General features: G+C 46.4%; 1 protein-coding gene across 2 annotated transcripts; it reads right to left on the bottom strand.

Annotated features, from left to right (window-relative positions):
- Positions 1-5,794: 5,794 nt before the first annotated feature.
- On the bottom strand, positions 5,795-24,197 carry UNC119 (unc-119 lipid binding chaperone). Of its 2 annotated transcripts, XM_026055332.1 has the most exons (6): positions 24,148-24,197; positions 17,185-17,360; positions 14,490-14,603; positions 12,336-12,438; positions 10,487-10,659; positions 5,795-9,656 (listed from the first exon to the last, which is right to left on the bottom strand). In XM_026055332.1, the coding sequence occupies exons 2-6, from the start codon at positions 17,234-17,236 to the stop codon at positions 9,544-9,546; spliced, it is 555 nt and encodes a 184-aa protein (XP_025911117.1). In that variant the 5' UTR covers positions 17,237-17,360; positions 24,148-24,197; the 3' UTR covers positions 5,795-9,543. The 2 variants fall into 2 exon arrangements, with proteins under 2 accessions (XP_025911117.1, XP_025911118.1); XM_026055333.1 differs by lacking the exon at positions 17,185-17,360 and having other exon boundaries at positions 24,148-24,188.

The raw sequence follows: 24,197 nt of genomic DNA, 5'->3' as shown, positions 1-24,197 counted from the left end.
CGCCGCGCGGCGCCCGCTGATTGGCCGCGCCGCCCGCCGCGGCCGTTGGGATTTGAAGGGAAGCGCGGGAAGGGCCGTTGGCCGCCCGCGGGGCTGCCGCTGTCGCCTCGCACCGCTGCCGCAGCCCCGGGCAGGGAGGGCTGCGTCCTGCCCCTAGCAAGGCGAGGAAGGATGCATTTCTTACCCTTAAAGTAAACGTGAAAGTCCTGTGAGCGGGCAGAGATGAGTAATAAGCTAAAAAGGAGGCAGGTGTGGCTCTCCTAGCGTTTCCTACAGACTCTGTTTTCCTCTCCAGAAACCACGGCGGAGGTGGTTGCCCAGAAGCCGTGTGTTATTAGCATAAGCGGCTGCAATGGGCCACACACGAGAGAGGCAAAGATGGGCACGGGGGCTCGAAAGGGCCTTGCAGAATGAAAGAGAATGTAACGTGCAGGCTCTTGCGAAGAAGCAATTTAAAACCAAACAACATTAGAGAAGGGATTTAGCACTATTTGGATGAACAAAGAATTTAAGGTCTCGCTCATCAACCAGCTACTAAAGAGTTTAATTTCAACCACATGAATAGGCCCAGCTTGTTTGTGCCTGTCTGAGGCACTGGGCTTAAATGATTACTTAAGGAATTTCTTATAGTTCACCTTTAACTCCATTACTTTAGAACATTAAAAAAAAATACTATGGAAAAATATTTCATATTGAATAGCTAGTTGATCTAAGGAGACAAACAAATGCTTTAGTGCAAGGCTTTGCTTCAGGTAGAAATAACCTTTCTTATTTTAACTTATCTTGAAGAAAAGCAATTGTTAGCTGAAATAATAGTCTTAAAAGTTATCAAAGTGGTGACACTTGTGCTCGCATTTCCTGCAGTATCTATTGCCACATAGACACGGGAAGTACATGCATATGTTAGCTGCAAAAAACACTTCCTGTTACTGCAAATTTGGTTTATGACAGATGCTAGTTGATAAACTCCAGTGAGAGACTGTCTTTACAAGGTACATGACATCTCAGTGCCAAAGAGACTTGGCATTAGCCAGTCTGGGACAGAGAGCTTTCATATTTCCTCTGAATGGCATGCTTATAATCGGGCCTCTGTGCACACTTTAATTTTAGGGGACATACTGTATCCTCTGCTCTCCTGGCTTATGAAATTTTTTTTACAGACATCAAAGCAGCCAGTAGGTTTAATTAGACAGTTAATTATATATAAGGGTGGTAAAGTATGCATTTGGGAAATAAAAACACAATTTTCAAAACTAGTTGAATGCCAGTGCACAGAGTAACATTCATACGAGTGTGGCATGCTGTACCTTGCACAACATCACTCATGACAAAAATTAAGGGKTTTTTTTTGTATTAAAATAATCTCTAGATGCTTCTAGCTTTCATGTCTGATACATGTAACATTGAAGTGCATCTTTTGTAGTTGAAACAGGGTCTGAGCATACCTGCTCAAAGGATGCTTTGTACACACATCTCTTTGCTTGAGGAAATACACTTTAAAAGCAGAGGACTAGCAAGTGAACTGATACATCAGTGTAAGAGTTTTGACAATTTATTTTAAGCTTTCATACAATTGTCCAAGATTTCCTTTTCCCCAGGCTTTCCTACCCTAGTTTCTATCCCGCTTTTTGAAAAAACAGAAATTAGATACACTTCCTATAGCCAAACAAGTACAAGCAATACAACTGCATATGTAACTGTTCCAGTGATTACAGTAAAATTGGCATTTTCCAATAATTTTTGACCTGGAAACATATTTGGTTCTTTATAGCTAAACTATCAGGATTATAAAATATCCATTTTGCTGTTCCCCTCTTCTGAATCGTTCTGTCATTCAGTAGGAGGGGACAAACTGAAAGCAAGCATTTAGAACTRTTTTCTTCCGTATGTGTTAACTTGCCTTTCATAAAGTAAATTTAATTCTGCATTTTGTCTGTTGCTGTTTGTAACTTCCCTGCCCGTTTTTATGTTTTGCTACAAATTACTTTCATATGCAAGCTTCTTTAACATTGTTTACTCCCTCTACTAGAATAATTAAGTTATTATTAAATAAAACAGGCCTTTGTTATTTAAGATCCCATGTCAGTTTTCAAAATAATGGCTGGGAAACATCCAACTACAATTACACTCTACCTACCTAAATTGTCTTTGTAGTTTTAATTAAAATACATTATCCAGACATGATTTGACCTCCTATTTTAAGTTATTGTATAGCACTGGTTAAGAAAAGAAAGGTATCTGTAGCACAACTACTCCTTTTTTGTGGACTTAGAATAAATAGGTAGAATAAATACCTTTATTTTATCTTAACATGAAATGATAGACTTGCATAATCTCTAAAATTTTCTTCAAAAATAAAACACATTTTCTTAAAGGTATGCCTTGGGAAGTTTGGAATAGTATATCAATTGGGGTATTCTTATTACAGTTAAGAAATTTTAAGTGAATGCATGTCACAGAAAGATGGATACCCTTGAATAATAGCAAAAGAATTAGAAGCATGGTGTGAACACATAAGATGTGCCATAATATGTAAGCAGCTGACAAATAACGTAAGAATACGAATCTGAGGAGAGGTACAGAACATCTCCAGGATGATTAGGTATATTTATTAATAAAGAGAACACTGACATACTAGCTAAGAAAAAAGATCAAGACKCATTGGTAGTGCTGTATAAGGAACCCTAAGTCATTTATCCTTTTTCTGCAGACATTTAACACTGGGAAATTTATTCTTGAATGAAATTGGAAGTGCTATTTTCTCCCAGCTTCTTTTCAACCTCAGAAGTTTTTCAACCAGTCTAGGCAGCAAGATTTGAGCATCAAAATTAGAGGGACTGTTTAACTTGTCTCATTGGAGTTCTTATTACTGATTTTGCTAGCTCTGCTGTTTAGCTATTCAGTGAAATCAGTCTCTGCTCATTTCAAGAAAAGGCCACATGCTCCCAGTTGTTTGGGTAATTCCCAGATTAAGCTTAATCAGGAGAGAGTATCTAAACACAGAAGACCTGTACAGGCAAAACCAGAAACTACCCTATGATTTAGAAGAGTCAGTAAGAGAACTGATGCCAAACTTTGCATATATCTTCATTGCAGATTTGAGATGAGTGATAGCTGGGTGATAGTCATATTACAAACCTGTGCTCAGGTCATCATCACCTTACTGCACAATTCCATGCAGGCATTTCATGCAGCTCCAACTGATGGTCTAAAAATTAAAGCCTTGTATTAATTAATTTCTTCTGTGAGTTCCAGTACACAATGTTTATTCTGTTGTATACTGTGGTGTTAAGGCATCTTCAGTTACTCTGACAAATCAAAATGAATTACAGCAGATTTTCAAAGAAAAACAAATTATCCTTTTTTTTTCCTCTGAGAGTAGCTAAGCCTTTCTGCTTCACAGAGGAATACAGATATTCCCAGGAATGCAGAGAATAACATGACTGAAATGTCAAAAATCAAGAGGGAATTACCCCTGTGCTACTCATTTCAGTTTGAGCAGATGTTTCAGTTTTAGTCAATATAGCATAGACCACAATTGCAGGTGTCATGAGTTTCAAAAACTGATTCTCCATAGTACAGCTGCTGATTTTAACAAAAGCATTACCTGATATAGAACTGTGATCTGTAGAACTCCTAGGTTCTATTAATGTACTTTGAGAATAATTTATTCTAATTGTGCCCCAAGATATTCTCACCAGTCAGAAGTCTGAATCCCATTTCTAACATTTTTAAGAAAATTGTTTTACTCATGTTACTATGCAACCACCACTGAAGAGTTTCTACACATGCGTTGTTTAGCTCATAACCACCAGAAAGTGAAGCTCATTATACAAATTTGCACAAAATTGGAGCTCAAATATTGATGGAAGACATCTGAAATGAAAAATTATTTAAATGTTTTCCATATGCTAATATAAACATTTAGTGCTAAATAAAATAGACAATCACCTCCATTTCTAGTATCAATAATTTATTTTTTTTATTTTTTTACATTTTGCAATCTGTTACAAGAGAAGAAACACTTGCTAATGAAAGTGACACATTTTTTAACCGTTTCCCAAAGTAATGAAAATACCTCAGCATATTCCCTACTCTGCAAATTTAGGATTGAACTGCCAATATTAAATCATTTTAAGCAAGTGTTCTCCCTATTTATTCCTTGTGTAAATTAGTTTTAGTACTCTCCTTCTCCTACAGGAAGACTAATATCTAATTTTCTTTATTCTAAATTCTCAATCTTGGATCTCCCTACTTATCTATCTGGAAACAAGTCAAACAGACTAGTTACTGAAGCCAAAGCCACACAAGTGGAATCAGTGCCAAGGTTCTGTTTTCTCCTGGCAACCTACTGGGTTTCCTACTGGCCCAAAAGGAAACAAAATGACCTCCTAGCTTTCCCAAAGCTAGATTCTCTGCATGACAGTGCATTGCATTGCCACTAAACTGGCCACAGTGGATGTTCTTACAGGAAACAAGTCAGGTAACTAACAAGATACAAATAATTATAAATGAATTTGGTAAAAATGTTTCTAACATTTTCTCAATGGTATACTAACTAGAATCCTACTTTCCTTCCACAAAAAATATATATTTTTATAAATACATTTTAATACAGACAATTCTGATTCTATGCAAAAAAGTCAATGTCACATTCAAACAGGTATTCTCAGTGTAGCATTAAGATAAAAGCAGACATCACAGTAGGCATCAACACAGTGATTCTTGGGAGGCGGTTTACAATGTCTTGTGAACAGATATACAAACAGACACTTTCAGCCACTTAATCAGACTATCCTCTGATGTAGAAAATAACCGAGCTGCACTTGAGGCCTGGAATATCACACTCTTGAAATATATTTCCATGTTTAGAAAATGATACGAACTGTCAATAAGATTTAATATCTGATTAATATTAAACATTTGTGTAAACTTAGCTAGTGCTTGTGCTGGGGATATAGAAAAGAACTGCTCACAGAAGCTACAGGCTATTTCAAAACTCAGCAGAAAAAACATTTAATCGTGGCATTAAAACTCCTGGTTCCAGCTAGCTGAAATTAACTCTCACTGTCTCTCTCTCTCTCCTTCTCCTTTGCTTTTTCCCAAAGGTAACTTCTACCCCTAGAGTCAATGTAGACCATCAGCTTTGGACCCCGCAAATATATCTTTGTGCACATAAGCTTGTCTCATTATCATTTGTGCAATACGGGTGTAGTTCTAGCTGCTTTTCTTTTTTGTAAGGGATAGAAGTAATCTCTACAATTTGGTTCCTAATCAGATCTAATTAAAATTGAGCTGTCAACGGTATTTTTTTCCAGAGGTTATGAATATTTACCAGATCAGTTTTATAATACATATTAAGTATGAAATTTGGATTTTAGCATTTTATTACCTTAAATAGTCCCCAAATAATCTTTCCTTGAATAAGCGTTCCCTTTAATTTTTGTCACAAAGATTGAATTCTAGGTTTTATGGGTGAACATGCATCACCATTTCTCAATACGCTTTAATAGTCTGTTTGCATCAAGAGGAAGGGACTCGGCAGCCTGCAACCTGTTTCATACACAGCCACTAGCTGCACTTCTGACACTCCCACACAAGTATTTGAGATGTGACTCACATGAAGGACAGAGGTGGCAAACAGAGCTTACTGACCTGCTCATAAAACAAGATGTAGAGAGAGATCGTGAGCAAGAACTAAACCCCAGCACCTGGTTTTCAAAATGCTTTCTACATTTAAAAAAAAAAAAAAAAAAAAAAAAAAAAAAAAAAAAGAGAGAGAGAAATCCTCCTGAGTCAGGGCGAGTGGATTATTCCGTAATTACGTAAGTGTCACCACATAACGGACACATTCACAGAAACATTTTTGGTTTTGGTCACTGATCTGAGATCAAAGTTTCCTAAATTTAAACCATACTTATATTAGGTGTGTTAATCTTGAAAATAAAYTCTATTTCTGCTCCTAAATTTTGTGAATTATTAGACCACACAGCATGGTAGTTAACCCCAAATATTTTCCTGTTATCTTTTTTAACAAAACCTGAAGTTTAAAGGAACTTAAGACTGAGAAAGTAAAATAATTTGTTATGTTGAGTTACAATTATGGCAATATCAGTATGTGCGGAGACTTGGCTTCCTTTTCCAAAATTAATTCAGTATGTAAAGTACACATATAATTATGTCTTATGATGGGAAACAACTAGTCATTATTAGCAGATAATCTTGCTTAGCTTTTTGATGTTTTCTTTTGCTTTTAGAAAGCCAGATCCCAAATTTCAGATGGACTCATTAAAACAGATTTATTGGTATAGTGATAATTAAAATAATTTCTAAAAGAGAGCAAAGAAAAATATAAAAAATACATTTTTAGAGACAAAATTTTGTGATTTTGTAGGTAAACTTGCAAAGTAAGCCCAATAGAGATTAATATTAAAAACAAGAAATAATAACTAGCCAGGAAGACTAGATGTTTGCTTTAGATTTGACTTTCAACTAGTTTATAATAAGAATCAACTGCCAATTTAAGGAGAAACTGTGGGTCTAATTTTACAACTGACCTGAGAGCTTTCTGCTCCCTTGCAGATGAATRAAAGTTGAAGTTGTTCAGTGCCTTACAATGTATGGTCTTTAAAAAAGCAAAATTCCTCACCCAGAAAACCTAAAATATGTTGAAGTTTATTTTATTAAAAATGCCCAGCTTTATTTTCTTGTTTTAAAGTAATCCTAATTATAGAAGACAAATTCACTCAGTAAAATATCTCATATATTTTACTAAATTTTCTATTAGCCTGAAATTGTAACCCATAGAATCTGAATGATCAGAACAGTTAGCAGAATTCATGATGGAGATCAGTAGTTGATAGTTTATCCTCTTTTATGCTTAACCTCAAACCTACCATAAAATGCAGAGTGTTAGAAAGTCCATTCAGCAACATATCACACTTCTGGGAACAGGATAACTTTCTCCAGGTTCTTCTTCCTAAGTTTTTGTAGGGGCACATCTCCCTTTCAAGTTTTGGTTGATTACAGTAATATTTCTTATGGCATTACCCTTTTTATTTTTATTTTTTTTTTGAAATCTAAAGTCTTAAAAGGAGGTAGCATAAAAAAAGGAGCAGACCATGATTATCTCAGTTCAGCAAACAATATTCACATACAGAGAGGATACTCAATATGATAACCCAAGACTGACAAGAGTCTGCATAGAAGTTCARTTACCACTCTCCCAGAAATATACTGAGATGATACAGCTGTTTGAAATGTATGACTGGCAATTCTGGGCAAGCACCATTGCTGGAAGTCCCTTAAAACTCTTATGCACAGACGTGATTAATATGAACAACAGATAAGATTTGAAAGATACTAACGGAAAAGTGTATAGGGTGCTAGTTATAAATATACACACCCTCTTCTGTCTTCCAATCAATACATTTTCTCCTTCAAGAGTTGGACAAAATTCACAAATACTTGAGTTTGCAAAATTTCTTAAAATATAAAGATAGTTTAATAGCCCTGATGTAAAAAATGGGGGGGGGGGGCGGTAAACTTTTTGTAGACTATTTTCACCTTTAGGAATTATTGTGCTACAAAACTTTGTGATCAGTAGCTCAAAGCATTATAAAAATAACGAGGAAATTCTTTGTAACCCTCAAACAGGTAAGTCAACCATCGGCTAAATTTAAGGTTTAATACACTACAGACAAAAAACAGTGATAAATATAAGTCTCATCATGATAATAATTACTGCGAGATACCAGTTGTGTAAAATCAGTGAACTCCACATACTGTCTTAGCTATCACTCTTAATAAAAAATTCTGTGCTGTAACCTAAACTCACTGGATTTTCTTTAGRAAACTGAATCAACTTTCAGAAGTAAAGCAAGCCAAGCCAAATACAAATGGTAACACATTGAATAGTAATCACAACCCCAATAATAGCACAAAACCTCCCTCTCTTGGATAGATTCTTAGACAGGCTACATGTGGAACCATTTGTAGTTTTCCTGTTGGACTTAGGCTGTTACTGGAAGATGTTAATCACAACTGGAAATGGTATTTTATAAAAATTACTACAGTCACACCTATCTGAGGCTAACACATAATGTTCCACTGAAACTCACAGAATTAGACATGGAGACATCAAGTATTTATAGAAATATCTACAAACTGCAACTGCCAATTATCAGAGTATCAGCGAACTGATCTCTAGAGTAAGGGTTTCATGACAACAGGCTACTTAGGCAAAATAAAAGATGAAAGTTTTTACTGCACACAACCTTCTCAGTTTTTTGTTTTATTTTGTTTTGCCTACACTAATTTATTCTTTTGATGTTGCTACTTCTTTGCACTTCTGTCTTTCTAAGAAGAAGCACACTCTGAGAAACTTGTGCAAAGTGGTTCTTAAACTTCTTACAGAGACAAGAGAGCTTTTGATAAAGCTGTGTTGCGCCTTAAACCAAGCCTTACATTATCATACTCACTGTTTCAGGAGTATTAATATCTAATGCAAAATATTTTTTAACAAAGGGGAAAACACTGTCAAAACGTTCTTCAAATTCAGATACAAACACGAAACTGGAAATTCCACACACTGATTGCCTTACACAAATGAGAGTGTTGCTCTAACAAGTAATGCTGAAGCCCTTATCCTACATTGAGCAGAGAAAAAAAAAAACAGATAGACATGAAAAACCCATACCATGGATAGGCTGAATGTTAACTATGTAATAATGTCAGCCTAACCCAAAACCCTTCATTTTTTCCTGATTATTCTGCATTCTATTTGCAAAAACCTGAACAAATTGAGAATGCTTATGACGGTTTGTAGACCCTCAATGCTATTTTGCCTCCATCTGAAATGCAGAAGGACAGCACCCGACTATAAACAGGTCTGTCATTGAACTACTCATCTTCACTGCAAGTTCTGTTGTTTCCAAGATTAAACAGAATGTTATGTAGAAGGAATAAAAAAAAAAGAGAAAAGTATGAGATACCTATTTAGAGAAATAATCTAAGGATGAAACTTATGCTTTTGTAAGGTGTTACACTGAACATTTTTAACTGAATGTAAAAGTTAAACTGACCGTGCCCTTGAAGCATCCACAGATAGAAACAAATAGACACAACTCTGCATCTGCATCCATCCACTCACACGGTTTCTCAGATTACATTCTTTGAGAAAGCCATCATGTCCTAAAAGATGCTTGAGGGCAAGAACACAAATCCACAGAGTTAGGGCAAAATTCCCCAGGTCCCACAGGGCCATTTCCAAAGCAGACACTTAAAGAACTTAGGGCAATGCTATCCAAAGGTCGTTTAGCATTGTAGAACTGTTTAAAGTTCTGAAGAACTGGGTCTGCTTCAAAGCTCAGCAAAGATGAGACTGGCCAATTTAGTCATGAAACTCCTACTATGGCAAAGAGTCCTTGGTTTGTGGATCCTTGTTCAGTTGACATTGCAGGCAACTGAACTGAAGGTGTTGTTATCCCTGACAACTTCTATAGGAAAGGGAAGGCCAGCACAGGCTGGCTGTTCATCCTGTGCTCAAGGTCCTCCACTGTAGGAATAATCTGCCTTGTTGTGCATCACCAGCTTGTTGTCTACAAAGTAGAAACTGTCCGACTGTGTCTCATACGGATGAAGGATCATCTCTCGAACTGCAGACAAAAAAAAACGAATTAGTCATGTTAAGCACTAGCCCTATTTTAGCAGCACTCAGTGCTGACTGTTCTTGGAGACCGGGTCTCAGCTATGTTTAATAGCATTGCTCAGATAGCAACAAACTCAAAGTGAAAAAAAACAACCAAACAAAAACAAAACAGAAGCCTACCCAAACCATTTGTTTTTCAGTAGCACTTAAAGAACTCAAACAGAATCCAAATATGTTAAGGCATCACACAAACTGTAAGTGTTCTAGCTATCCTCAAAGCAATATTGCATTAGTTTTAAGGTAATAAGATAGCCAGCTCAAAACAAGTAAGCAAAGCGCATCACTGTATTTTACACAGACGGTAATATTAGTACTGACATACATGATTAAGGGCTATACAGAATATTAGGGCACACAGGTGCAGCACTGATGCCATTACGTCTTGGAAGAGGGGAGAGAAAATAAAAGTTATGTTCATACTAAAACTGAAACCTCTCAAGCTATCCATGTAGCACATCAAACATGAAAGCAGAACATAATAAGTTACCCATTTGATTGAACATCTTTCCAGTCCTGCTTTTTTAGTTATTTTATAACACTTTTTTTTTTTTTTACATGACACTGAAGCTTCTCTTTGATGAATAAAAAAAGCAACCATCTGGTGGTGACAGGATACATGGTACCAGAAAACAAAAGCTGTACTAAACACAGATGCAAAACTACTTGGATGTATTTTTCCATACCCATTTTCTATAGACAGCTCATTGGAAAGGGCTTCTCCAAAACAACTTAGACTAACAACACTATTTGGTAACCCAATAACTGAAAAGAGCTTACTGAGATCCTCCGAGAGCTGTGGGAATTCGTAGATGTGCTCACACGTATTTTTACTGCTGGGGATGCAGAACCCGAATTCAAAATCAAAACTCTTCAGCAATTGATCCCTGAAGTAATGCCTCTCAATCATGCGGAAGTTATTAATGGGTTTGTCCCCTACTGTGAATTCCACCCTGAAGAGGAAGGATGAGATTGAAATGAGCTTTCCTCATTAAGCAAGATTTTCAGACACTGCTGTCAGGTAGAAAAGAACTCTTCTTAAAAAAAAAAAGGCAAAATATTTAAATCAATGGTACTAATCAAATTCTCTTTTTTAAAAAGTATGCTGCAGGGACACAACATAGCATTATAAATCATATATCATACCATATCATATCATTATACTATTTTTTTATACCTTTTCCTCCATAAAAATGATATGCAAGACAATTGTACAAGCTTAAAATCATCTTCAGCGAAGAAAAACAATCCCTCCAACTTTACTGGAGAAGCACTTCACTAGATCATTCACTAGAACTGTGCTGCATTGTTATTCAAGTTATTTTAATTCTTCCGACTGGTATTAAAAAGACAGATCTACAGAAAAACTCCCTCTCTTCTCTTCCTGCTTTGTAGATGGTAAAAGAGGGCAAGTTCAACCAAGATGTACTCAAGTTTCTCTTACCAAGAGGCACGACCTCTTGGAGAGAGAGAGGTATTAGCTACACATGATGCTCTGCACTATGAGGAAGCCAGACTGTTCCATGTCTGGCACAAAACAAAAGTTGGGTATTTACCATTTCAATAAAATAGTGGCCAAAGTGGTGCTGATACATGACTTTAATCTTTCTTCCAAAATGAAGTCTAAATGGTGCAATTCTGTTTTAAGATTAGCAGGAAGCCGTAATGTGCAACTTTGCTCTAAATATTTGCTGCTGAAGGGAGCTATCAAAATGCAGACTAACATGAATCCAAACTAATGATTTCTATATACCTGGGGAAAAAAAAAATTGCACTGGAACAGTAACCAATGCTCAGTTAGAGTATTATGGTCTTAATGCCCTAATAGCAATGGACATAAAGCTCTTAATTAGATCTACTAATTTAAACTTAAGTGAATGTCAAAGAAAAACAAAGATAACAAAGGCTCTGCCATACTGTGATCCAATATCCTTCTAAAATCTTCAGTAAAGGCAGAAGGGCCCACCAGCCAACTCTTCAAGAGGGCAGAAGAGAAAACACCAGCTAAAACTTGCATCTTTCCATGCACACTATTTAACTGTGGAAAAAAAATGACTACTAACTTATACTAAAGAAAAAATATACCCTGTCACTTATATTACAGTAGCAAGGTCTTTGGTCCAAAGCTTTACAGAAAAATACTTCAGATGCCACATTTTGGTGTGGTTTATTGATGGCTGCATGAGGTACTACCTCAAAGATCATTCTGATACATAAAATGTCAAACACAACTTCACTATTTCACTTTCATCTTTGGCTTAGTGTCTTTTAGGGACAGCGATGTGGAAGGCTGCAGAAACATCTTCCAAAACGGGCAGAGCCTCTGTCAAACAAACCATCGTTTGCAGAAAAGAGCTGGAGTATCTGGGTAGTCTGTCCACCTTATACTGCTCCTTTTAGCATTAATCTCTTCGACCCCATGCCTGTTCTTAGGGTAAAGAAAGAAGCTAAAGGAATGGGGAACGTGAGGCAACCAGCCAAAACATTTGGAGCTCCTCATAATAAAAAGAGATCTCTATTAGACCAACTAAAGATGCAAAACTGATAGGAACAGTAAGAGCCACTTTCGCTTTATAAGACTTCAGGAGTTTTCCATACGAGAAGAAGTAGCATGGGAGCGATTACTTACGTGGCTCCCACTTGCCGAAGTCTAAGAAAAGCTGGGGTAAACTGGTAGCGTACAAACCGTCCGGCATTGGGGTCAATGTCCTTCTTGTCGTTGTGTTCGCGTTCTGGAAAAGCGCAAAGGAAAGCTCCGTCACTGTCGTCTGAGAAACAGAAAGCCAGTGAAAATACTAGAGTAACGGTAGTCTCCTCCTCAGCCTCGTGCCCTGCGTGGAGCCGGCGCTCGGAGGCTCGAGGACGAGGCACAGTGAACAACCCGTAGCACGTTCGGCACCAGAAGGGCCTTTCCCACCTTCCTCGGCTCACTGGCAAGGTTAGCTAATTCATCCTTAAATCCCTGCAAACAGACTGCAGCAGGAGAAAACGTTTTCTAATAATCCAGCTGCGAAAATAAGTGGTTTGTCCCTCAGAAGTAAGTGTTGAGCTCAGCTTCAGCAGCAAAGTTTTGCTGTCTTTTTAAGTACTCCGACCCTCACATTTCTATTGATTTGGCAATGCTGGAAATCGCCTCCCCAGGAAAAAAAGCACTAGGGCTCCTTTCTGGCAGACGGCGGAATAAACAAAGAGCTCTCTGTAAAGAAACTGGGCGAGCAGCAAACGGTTGTGTATTTTTAACTAGGAAAAGGTATGTTATAAGCAAAAAAATTCAGAGATCAAAGTTTGAGGGTTTCTCACCAAAATGAAGGAGATAGATAGACACAAAATACTACGAATTCTCCATTAGAGATTCTATTTCTGATTTTCCTCACTGTTAAGGAGGACCATGCACAGTGATCTCATTACGCTCAGYTCTTTCATGGCTTTATTAACTGAATTCACAAAAATAGCATTTGGTCGCAATGTGATTCACACAAGCATTTCGCAGTCACTAGGGTATAAGGGGAAAAAAGGCAAAAAATACTTGGTAGAGAACAAACTTTTAAAATTCCCAGCAAGACAATTTACTCAAAACATGCTTCCTTTAAAGAAAAGGGAGCAAACCAACCAACCTGTTATCTGCCTTACAAAGTTCCCTTCAGGTTTTGCTCCCAGACTTTAAAAGAGAGGATAGAAATCTGGTTTTTGAAAGAGAGAGTAAGAATTGGGAGCTTTACCTTTATTCCTTACTGTCTCTTCTAGCGCGAGAACTAGGGAACACTTAATGAAACTAGCAGGCGATAGAGCCAAAGCGAAAGCAGGCAGGGTCAACCACAACATGCAGGTAAGCTGGGAAATTCCTCGCTATAGGCCATTGTGGTGCTAAAAAGGTACGTTGGTTCAAGAAATAAAAATCCATTGTGGGCTATTAAACACGAAGACATCGCATGCAGCAAAGGAGCTCCTGGAACTATAAAATACTGAAGGCCAGGAAACTATTCTGAGCAAGGATGAGGGCTCGCTCAGGCGTCCACTGCCGGTCACTCAAAGACTGAGCATTTGCAGGATGGCCCTTCGCTTTGAGCCGCTTCCTGTGCTCAAGAGTGACTTACTGTTCCCGCCTCTACTGCAGGATTGCGGGATGCCTCTGACCAAGCTGTTGCACCTTAGCACCTCTTGTTTGCTATCTCGAAGCTACGGAAAACTTCCTTTCACAGGCCAGGAGATGGGGAAGATTTGGAAGAGCRTTTGATCAAGAAAAGAACAGTTGCACTGAGTTTTTATTACCCACTGGTAACACGTAGCACCTTGATGGTTACAAGTAACGCCCAACAAATTACGAAAAAACAAGCATGTTTTTAGTTTGTCTCCTTTGGTCCCCGTTGCACAACTGACATACGGTTTCTGTCTTTCGGAGACGCGTGTTTTCATGACTTCTGAGAGAAAGATGTTAGCTTGACAGCTAAACTATGTACGGGGGGACTCTCGCTGATGAACAGCCAAGAAACCAACACACTCCGATTTCCTCCTCCCTTTCTTCTTCTATTTACAATATCCATCTGTCCTTTCCAATCGCAGATGGCAGTCGTAGGAACACAGCAGCAATGTTAACTGCTTGCGTTGGTACAACGGGATACGTGAACAGTATTTCTGCTGCAGCCGGTGCTCTAGCCCTCTTGCAGTTGATAGCATCTCCTATTTTGGGGAGACATGTTGAGGAAAAGGAGTGGAAAAAGGCAAAAAGGAAGCACACACTAGCATTCATTTGTTAAGGACAGCAGTACTTTGTGTGTGCACTCACCTGAAGCCGGTGGCTTGGTGATTTCAAACAGCACCGTGCCAGACTCCATGTCCCGGATTTTGAACCTGGTGAAGTCTATCTTGTAAACGTTTTCCTCTGGAGTGCACAAATAATCTGCAGAGGAAAGCAAATTCAAATGCAGGCTGCTCAGAAACACCAGGTATTTCTGGCCACTCTCCGGTGGTCACAACCAGATGCAGGAAGAGCCCATTGCCCCCAGTACCCTGTTTTTAACCCAAAGCGAATGTCTACGAAGACAGTCGCACTGCTGAGTGCTGCACACTGCTCTGCAAGGGCAGGTGAAAGGGGAAAACGCTCCCTGCCCGGGCACCCTGAGCTCATYGCCTTTTCCCAACCCCAGGCCAGCATCGTCCGGACCCATTTTCCCTCCAGGTATTGAGAATAGGCAGGACCTCCACCAGACCCTAACCTTTGCAGGGTAAGAGGCTTTGCCCATGTTGAAAACTGCCCTCGGGCAGAACGCAAGCGCTAAGCAGCTTTGCGGGCACTAAGCCGCCCGCGCGTCACTCGGCCAGGAGCGTCCTCCTGCCCACGCCACCTCCCCTCCTCCACGGCCTCCGCTCTCCAGCGACGCTTGTCCCGGGCAAGGACTTGCTCCTCAGCGCCAAAAATGGTGTTGAAACCTTTCCCTGTGCTAGGAAACTGCCTGGGAACGGAGCCCTTCCCTGCCCCGTGAGCCAGCTTCCTGGCCGCGATACGGGACTCCCCCGCGGGAAGGAGGGAGCGGGGTGCCTGCGGCGGCGTACCCTCCRCCCCACAGACGGGCGCGGATCGAAAGAGCTCCGAAAACTTTCTTTATCCGGACAAATCCAACTAAATGTGTATGCATAAAAGCTAGGTTAGCTTTTGAATGACTATGCAGCTGCATTTTTTAAGAGACTTGGGTTAGCAGTTTTAAGAAAGGTAGAAGTAAAACGTCAAAACTGTGATTCTAAGCCTTTCTTGGCTTCTAATTCCTGCTGTTAGCCCGAGTTATTCATTTATTGCAGTCTGCTCTCCTATTTCGAAAATTCAGGTGTATCCATCCACCTAAGGCTTATTTATTGAATATACGAAAATAAGTTAGGGCGTAGCTGGAGATCATCCCTACCCATTACAAGCCGTACTTTAGCACTAGTATAACAACCCGGGTGCCTGCGTTACGGTTTGGGATTATGCTTCGCGGGCACTGGCTAGCACAACGGCAGAGAAGTTGTTATCACCCTCAATAAAAGATGACGCCGAGGCAGCGAGAGCGCGTCCCCCGTGCCGCGCGGGGCCTCCGTGAGACGGGCGGCCGCCCTCGCTGGGATCTGCAACGACGGAAAGCGGCCCCGGCGCCRGAGCGCGGGGAGGGAAGCTGCCGTCAGCACCGCGCGCGCTGGCTCCCGGCCGCTGCCGAACGCGAACCCCTCTTTTTCGGTTTTAAAGCACGCTACCCAAGGAGACGGGATGGATATCTAAATCGCCGCTTTGCCCCGGGCCCCGGTGTTTCCGAGCCGGCAGCAGGCGACGTCGCGGGAGCGTTAGGCACCGACACGTCCGCCAGCCCACGCGCTGCCCCGCGCCGAGCCGCCGCGCACGGCACAGCACGGGTATCGGCGCGCATCGCCCCGGGCGGCCGGCGGCGCCGCTGCTCCGCGAGGGCACCGGGCCGGAGCGCGGCGGGCGCCCGGTCGCTCGGAGCTGGGGCGCCTTCCCCGGAGCACGCGGGCGAGCCTGCCAGCCGCGTTTGTCCGCCAGTTAATTATTAAGTGTTTTCCTCCTGCAGAATTCCTTCCCCTCCGGCTCCATGGCAACAGTTTTATCCCCTCCTTGGCAGCAGCGTTGCTGCAGTAACGGTGTCCGTGACTCATCCGGAGGAGAGGAGAGCGAAGCCGAGCCGCCGGAAGAGGAGCGAACCCGAGGCAGAATCCCCACCAGGCTCCCGCTCACCGACATTGGGGCCCCTCATGTTATTTTTTCCAGCTTTTTCTGCACTGACAGTATTCGAAACCTATATTTTTATCGCCATGACAGTATCCTACTGGATGGCTTCGGGGAAAGTTCACAGCCAGAGGGAAAATACTGCAATCAAGTTTGTCCTTCTGCGGCAGTGCCCGGTCTCCCAGCAGGAAAATGAGAGGCGCGTACCCYTCTCAGTCGGTATTAAAAATTTGCCTGCTGCAATTCCTGTTCAAAAGAACAAAAAAATCAACTAAAGTAACCACGTGCGGTTGTTTCCTGCACACAAGAGGAGCCTGTGGCTACACCGGAAGGTCTTTTCGGCAATGGCACACCGGTCCCAGGGCGACCGTCGCTGCTGGGGAGCATCGTCCCGCTTGGAATCGGCACAGGCTTCTGCCGAGCTGAGCGCTCTCAGATTGGCTAGTCTCATCTCACACATACTTATTTTTAAATTACTGCAGGCCCCTGTTGCCCACACTTCCGTGACGCACTTAACTGCATCATCCGCTTTCATTATACTAATTCAGCATCGCCGCAATTTGGGGAGTGGAGGCAGCATCCAGCTCTCCTTCCGTGAGACTGCGCCAGCCCCCACCGAGCGAAGTGGATCATCACAGCGAAGGCAGGTTTGGTCTCCCAGGACAGAACATCTTCTGATTTCTTCCACCTCCCCAAAGCAGGTTGTGTTATTTCCCACTCAGGAACCGAACAATCCTCGTATGTCCCTGGGCGAGCCCTCAGTACTCACCTGATTCACGGCTGACGGAGACAACCCATCTGCCAAGGGATGGGCACGTCATCGCTAGCAAGTCCCCACTACGAGACTAAGATTTTCTCTCTTAAGAGCCACCATGCTTGTGAAGAGCCTGGAAGCACCACTAGCTGCTGCAGTGGTCTCGAGAAGCAGCAGAGGCGATGGACTTCCTGAGTCAGAAATAACAGATTTTGTCATGAATTCTCCCTTTGTATGAAAAAGTGCTTAAAAAAACAAGCAAACAAGCAAACACTAAACTGTAGCACGTGTTTCGAGCCACACGCTCCAGCAAGCTGGCGTTGCAAAGGGGCACAAAAGGCGAGGGATCAGCCGACGCGCATCCCCGCAGCGGAAAGCTAACGAAGGCACTTTCTCCTCCTGCCCTCTCCCCGTTACTTCGGTTATCCAACGGATGAGATTAGGTGTCTGAGCCCGGTCAAGGAAAGCTAAATGTCAATACTGCATTTGCAGATTCCCTTTGCATCAACGCCACCRGGCACGTTTGATAAGAGGAGGCGTTCCTGGGGGACGGAGGTTAGCCCTCCTCGTCGTGCTCCTGCCAAGATCTCCTCTCCTTCTCTGCAACCCGGGGAAAGCACGTGCCCKCTCTCTCACAACATCAGCTATTTCTGGGGTGCTCATTAAAGCTTCCAAGCTCGGATTGGGCAGCTCCTATTTTAAGCCTTTAATGGCCCAGAGAGGAAAGCAGAGCCTGGATGAGGARGAACTCAGAATCCGATGGTGAAAATGGCTCTAAACCAGGAGGATGCTGCRCAAGCAGCAGATGCAACAGCAGCTACTTGTGATAGGAACGTCCCTCCCCAGCACTGGCAGCAACAGAAATTTAGGGAAAGAGAAGGCTCCTCTTGCCACGCAGGCCTATCTCTTAACATGCATTAGCCAACAAGGTCAGCAGCTATTTTGAAAGCTGCTCCCAAGACGTAAGCCAGGTATAAAGCAAAGCCAACTGAAGATGAATTCCTAGAAGCCGGAGATTAGGAGATTATCAGATTGAAGAGTCTCAGGAGGAAGCGAGCAAAAATAGCACCAACGCCGCGGAGAGGCAGCGCGGTGACGCAGGGCAGAGCACAGGACCTCGCGGGCACGGCAGGGCCAGCGCCAAGCGGCGCCGATGCAACCGGTGCCCAATTAAAGAAAAAGCCGGACCGTCTGCCCTGCCCTCTGCCTGGGCAGCTCAAGCCCCGGGATGGCAGAGGAGCAGGGCAGGATCCTTGGGGAGCACGTGGCTGGGGGCCCCCGCGCTGCCCAGCCACGCGGCCCCCAAGTCTGAAACCACAGGGGAATATTAACGAAATCAGCTGGCTTCAGCCTCGTGCACGGGGCTAACGCAAAGCAAGCATCCCTGCCCAAAGCCCCCCGACGCCTCCAGCTCACGCCCTGGCTTTCCCATTACCTTTCCCATTTCCACCCGGGACGGCCCAAACCTTTAAAACCAGCAGGAGGAGAAACCCGCTCGGCTGCCAGCTCCGTACCCCGTATTGCACATATGCCATGTGTGCTCTCCTTGGAAAACTAACAGTCCCTATTTAAGCGCGACACTACTAAAAAAGCCTCCATCTACACAACACTTACGTTGCGAGTTATCCCAGAGCCTTGAAAAGGTTCGTAACATATGTTGTGTTGCCTAGGAAAGGAGGGCCGGTGCTAGCAGCTCGACGCAGCTCTCGGATGCCGCTCTGCTATTAGAAATCAGCACTTCAATATATTTCACACATCACAGCCCCAGCCAGCTCAGAACAGTGACTCATTAACCGTCTCACAAACACCCACAGCTAATCAGGGCTCCTAATACAATACATTTCACCAAGTTAATTGGGGAAAGAAGGAAAAGCCAAGGTCCACAAGCGGCTTTGAAGATTGATTTGCACACATGAGCTTCCTGTTAGCACTGCAGCAAAATTGGTAGAAAGTCACCCACGAAGGGTCTGCCCCGAGCAGCCCGCTGCGGCAGACCTGGCCGGGTTAGCCCTTAGCTAACGCTGCCGAGAAGTCTGAGAAATCCGAAACGACAGCTCGGGCAAGAGGTTAGCTTCAGAAATGATTAAGTGCGCATCTCTTATCTTCAGGTTGCGTTTGGTAATTGTTGTCATGTATGCAATCAATTATTTAACCCTTTGGTTTCCTAAAATAAAATAAGCTCTACTCTAAGGAAAGCAGTATTACAGACCAGCGGTGCAGGGGCCCGGAGCTGTGCTAAGCAGGGCAATCGCTGAGGCTGAAGCTTGTCTCCTGTTACGTAGCTGCTCGAAGGCTGGTGCCATCCCGCACCRGTAAATGGGGACAGTCCCCCCAGGGGCTGCAACACCATCTTCCTACTGACCACCAGCAGCCCTAACCCCAAAGATGGGGGGAAGGAATAAAAGCTCTCTTTGAATTAACCTTGTCCTGCAGCCAATGGGGCACCTATTAGCACAGCGTCACCCAGCAAAGCTGCAAGATTAAGCGTGGCAAAAGACACGGGGGACAGTGCGGCTCCTTGGCTAGCTCCACGAGGCAGGACAGGGCGTCCGCAGCCACCAAGGTCCCAGTAATTGCAGATGGGCTCCCTGATGCTCTGGCTGCCTCAGTAATTAATTGCAATTTGAACTGAGTTCTGCCCTGCTCCTTTGCTAATCCCAAGTTAATCACGTTGTAAGGTTTTTCTCTTTCGGTAACCACGGTTGTGTGAGCAAGTAACAAATCCTGCTAATTGCAAAGAAAACGTTGCATTTGCCTTGCGCCTAATCCCGCTGCAGTAGCACCGGAGCCAGCCCAGCTGAAGGGCCCAGCTATTCCGGGGCAGCACCCAGATCCACCCGGCTGCACCCTGGAAACGGTAGCAGCCACGGAGCTGGGGGAGAATTTAACATTGAAAGGACACACCATATGCAGGACAGTTTGCACAACTCCCCCTTTAAGCTTATTAGGAACACATTAAGAGCAGAGCCCAGCTGGTTTTTCTGGCTTCCTGCACGCTCAGGTTACAGAAGCGGTTTCTCCGGGCTAGCAGTGAGGGCTGTGGCCACCAAGCACCTCCCGCTTTTCCAGCTGGCCAGCCCGAGATATTTAACACTTGGTCATGCGGCAGGATCCCCAGCACGGCGAGCATAGCGTGATCCCCCAGCTGCGTTTCCAGCAAGGGCTCTCCCGAGATCCGAATGCCAGGGAACGGCTGACCAAGTCCGTCTGCGCTCTCCCAGCCGCAGGCGGCATCGCGACAGCAGCAGCGCGGTGCCCGGAGACGCAGCCTTCGGGGGCCRCGGGCGGGCAGACGCCCCAGCGCTGGGGAGCCCCGCGCGAGGCAGGGCAGGCGCAGGCCCCCGGCAGCGAGACCGGCGCCAAGCACGTGCAGGTCTGGAAGGGGCTTCCCGGGTGCCAGCGCAGCACCCTGCGGCCACATCCAAGCTGGGACCTACCTGCTTCAAGGGATTTATCTCAAAAAGCAGTGTTAGAGCCTCAAAGGAGGGCGCCTGTGCCATCTGCCATTGCTTGCGATTTGGGGTTACCTGACCTGGCTGCTCCAGGCACTCGGGAAATCTTCACCGTCTCGGAGAAGTGATGCGAGACCAAACTGCAGAGCGCTACCGGCACCCTCACCCTGCACGGGGTCGGCATGGGAGCACCAGCAGGGTGCCTGGCGCCCCGAACGGCGAACCGGGGCCGAGGGGTACGACGGCAGAGCCAGGCGTGCACCGGTGGCTCCTACCTGTGATCTCCGAGGGCACAGAGCAAATTTCACCCTCGAGAAGCACCTCGACCCTCCTAGGGGCTGCACGTGCCCTTCCTGAAATGCACCCACTAACTCATGCTCAGCAAAACGCTTCCTGGAGACGCATCCTGTAGTCCTCACTGTGCCAGCCCAGCATGGATAACCATGGATTAGGCCCTGTCTGGAGCTGGGAGGGATGTCCAGGGCGCTGGGACATTTCCACCGTGGCTCTCGCTCCACGGCCAACTCCCGCTCCGACTTCGAACCGGCTGCAGCACCACACCTTTGGGTCATCTGTTGGGCATTGAAACCAGGGTGAACAAAATTTGAGTGACCAAGGCCATCAGTCTGAATGATTTGGTGGCACAGGCACTGAGGTTTACTAAGAAACGGAATACAACTAGTTTTAAGAAGGGAGAGAAAAAAAAAGAGAGAAAGAGAAATCCTAACCCTTCACCTCTCCATCCTCTTACGGTCTTCTTAACACATCTCAAAACTAGTCACCACTGTTAACACCCTTTAAAAGCCATAAATAACCAAGGCCAGGATGCCGCACACTCCTTGCTACCTTTGCTTATTCTCTTGATGTTGAAAGACAGCCTGGAGAGACCATGTGCTGAGCTCTCCCCCGGCCTGGGAAGAGCTTCCCACATCCCCTAGCCCATAGCCTCCTTCCCAGGCCCAGCCAGGTACGACCCACACCCTGGATATCATCCCAGTTGCTGGCACCAGGGCTGAGCCACCACACCAGGGACGGGAAGGGGATAAAAGCTGGGGTTACATCAGGCTTAAGCCAAAAGCTAAAGCGGACGAGAGGGAGGGGAGCGCGAAGGGCTGGGATGAGGCTCTCCTTGAAGGCAAAGCGTCTCGCCACTGCCTGCTGCACGATCCCTCCTCTCCCTTGGAGTTGCACCAGGCTGGATGCCTGGAGAGGGCAGGCAGCTCCCCCAGACCGGTCCCACATGTTTTGGGGTAGCCACTATCCCTAGATAAAACAGGGAGAGTTTGCCCAGCAGAGCCAGACAGGGATAAAGAGCTAAAGGAGCAGGCAGGAGGATTTCAAGRGACCCTTAACAACAGGCTAGAGGAAAGAGTACAAACTTGGCCACTCTCCTGCTCATGCTCGCGCTTTTGGACTATGAGATGGCACCAAAAGTGACGTGTCTGCTGCCCCCCCTCCCCCCCCAGCATGTCCCAGGGAGAAGACAGGGCTGGGGTAGCCACAAGCTTCTCTCCCACAGCCTGAGATCCTTCCCCTCCCCACAGCTCCCTCCGTCCGGAGCAGAAGACTGTGATGATTTCACATCGATATTTTTGGCAATCTATTTTTACAAGCTTGCTGCAGCCCGTGCAAATAATTAAAGGCCGCAGAATGCCCCGAATAAACGTTATGTGGTAAGGAACAGAAAAACATTCTTGTGCCTTGCTCTCTGCGTTTAAGCCACCAAGTGGGAAACCGGGCTTGAGAAGGGGTGCTGCAAAGCATCGCTGGGCAATGAAAGACACTAGGCCCAGTGTGAGCGGGTTGGCTCATCCACAGACTGGTCCGAAGGCACATGGAGGATTTCAGGCATGGAGAGCTTCCGATGGCTCCCACGTGCCCTGCAGGAGCGACAAGCTCTTTCCCTGGGAAGAGTTTAGCCAGGGCTCACTTCGCGGTGGCTGGTCCTCGCCCGGCAGCACCCAGCAGTACCCCCTGCGTTACGCTCGCACCAGCGAGTCTCGCGGAGGAAGGGGGCAAAACATCTGAAAACGTTCCCTTTCTACCTTCCCTGTGCTTCGTCCCGTGCTGCCCCGCGGTGAGGTGGGGCAGGTAACCGCCAGCTYGGTCCCAGAGCCGGGGTGAGCAGCGCAGCCTTCCCCGCGCCCTGCGAACGCCGCGCACCGCACGGGCAACAGCAGGGCCGGCGGCTGCCTCGCACCACCCGTGCTAGCCYGAGCGCAAGGGGGGGACGTGCACCCGCAGCCTCGCCAGGCAGCGCTGCCAAAGGCAGGGACACGCAGGCCACCGGGAAGCGAGCACGTGAAGCGTTTCACGTGGCCATCGCTTGGATTCAGCATCTAGCGCCTCCAAGGATGCGGGCAGTGCGCTCCRGCGTCTGCTGCCCAGCTGTTCCCGCTCCAGGCAGGGAAGAGCAGGATTCACGGTCCTGGGCAGCGAGTCACCCCCCGCGGCCCAGCAGCGCTGCAGCCGGGAACAGGGGCCCAAGGACCCTGCCCGGCCCAGTCGGCATTGGCCGCCCCTCTCCGGAGGAGCCTCCACAACCGGCTCCCAAGGGGCAGCACCGAGGCCCCGCGGGGCTCTCCTGCCCCCCGTCCCTCCGCGCCGCTCGCCAACGCGGGCGGCTGCTTGCAGCCAGCGCGGCTTCCCGCATCCTTCCTCCCCGAGCGCGGCCGGGCCGGCGAGCCGAAACCTGCTCCGCCGCCACGCTGCACGGCGCTCCGGCCGGACAGCCCCTTCCCCTCCCGCCCGACCCGCTGGCGGCACGGAGGCCCCGGGACGTGCGGAAGGGCCTTTCGGGGGGCAGCGGCTGCCCGGCGGGGAGCAGGCCGCTTCTGGGCACCGCTGCGGCCGGGCCGGCCCCGCRCACGCACCTTCTCCCGAGCCGGACGGCGCCCGCAGCCCGGCACGCTGCAGTTTTGACGCCCGGAGCGCGGACACGGCCGTGCCAGCGCCCGCCTGGTCCCGGCCGAGCTGGCGGTCAAGCGCAACAGACCCCCCGGCCCCGCGAGCCCCCGCCGGCCCCAGGGTGCTCCCGCGGCCCGTGGCACTGCGGGGGATTTGGGGGGGCTCCGGGAGGGGTCTGCGGCGAAGCCCCCTGTGCTGGGGCCACGGAGCCAGCCAGGCCCCCGCGGCGGGCACAGGCCGGGGGTCGGCTCGGCCCAGCACAAAGCGGTGCAGGACRGGGCGCCGAGAAGGGCACCGGGGAGCATCTCCCGTCCGACCCGGGACCCGGGGGGGGGGCCTGGCCCGCAGCCCGAGCATCCCGGGGGGGGGGCTGCGCCTGCAGTCCCGACACCGCGGCTCATGCACCCGCGGGGGGTCCCTAGCGCTGCATCTCGGGGAGGGCGCCCCAGGCCGCCGGGGTGCCACATCCCCGGCTCGTGCATCCCGGGGGGACGGTCCCCAGCCCCTGCGCCCCCGGGGGGGGGACCGGGATCTCCTCGGGGCGGCGGAGACGCGGCCCCGGCCCGGGCATCCCGCCCCCCCTTCCCCCCCCGGGAGCAGGCCCGGCCCGGGCACGCACCGCTGGTGACCCGCTGCAGCGCCAGCACGTCGTCGGGCCCGATGAGCGTC

The sequence above is a fragment of the Apteryx rowi genome, unplaced genomic scaffold (assembly GCF_003343035.1).
Source record: "Apteryx rowi isolate R43461 unplaced genomic scaffold, aptRow1 scaffold_99, whole genome shotgun sequence".
NCBI lineage: Eukaryota > Metazoa > Chordata > Aves > Apterygiformes > Apterygidae > Apteryx > Apteryx rowi.
Note: the sequence above shows the minus strand (reverse complement) of the source record. Positions and strands in the feature narration are given on the sequence as shown.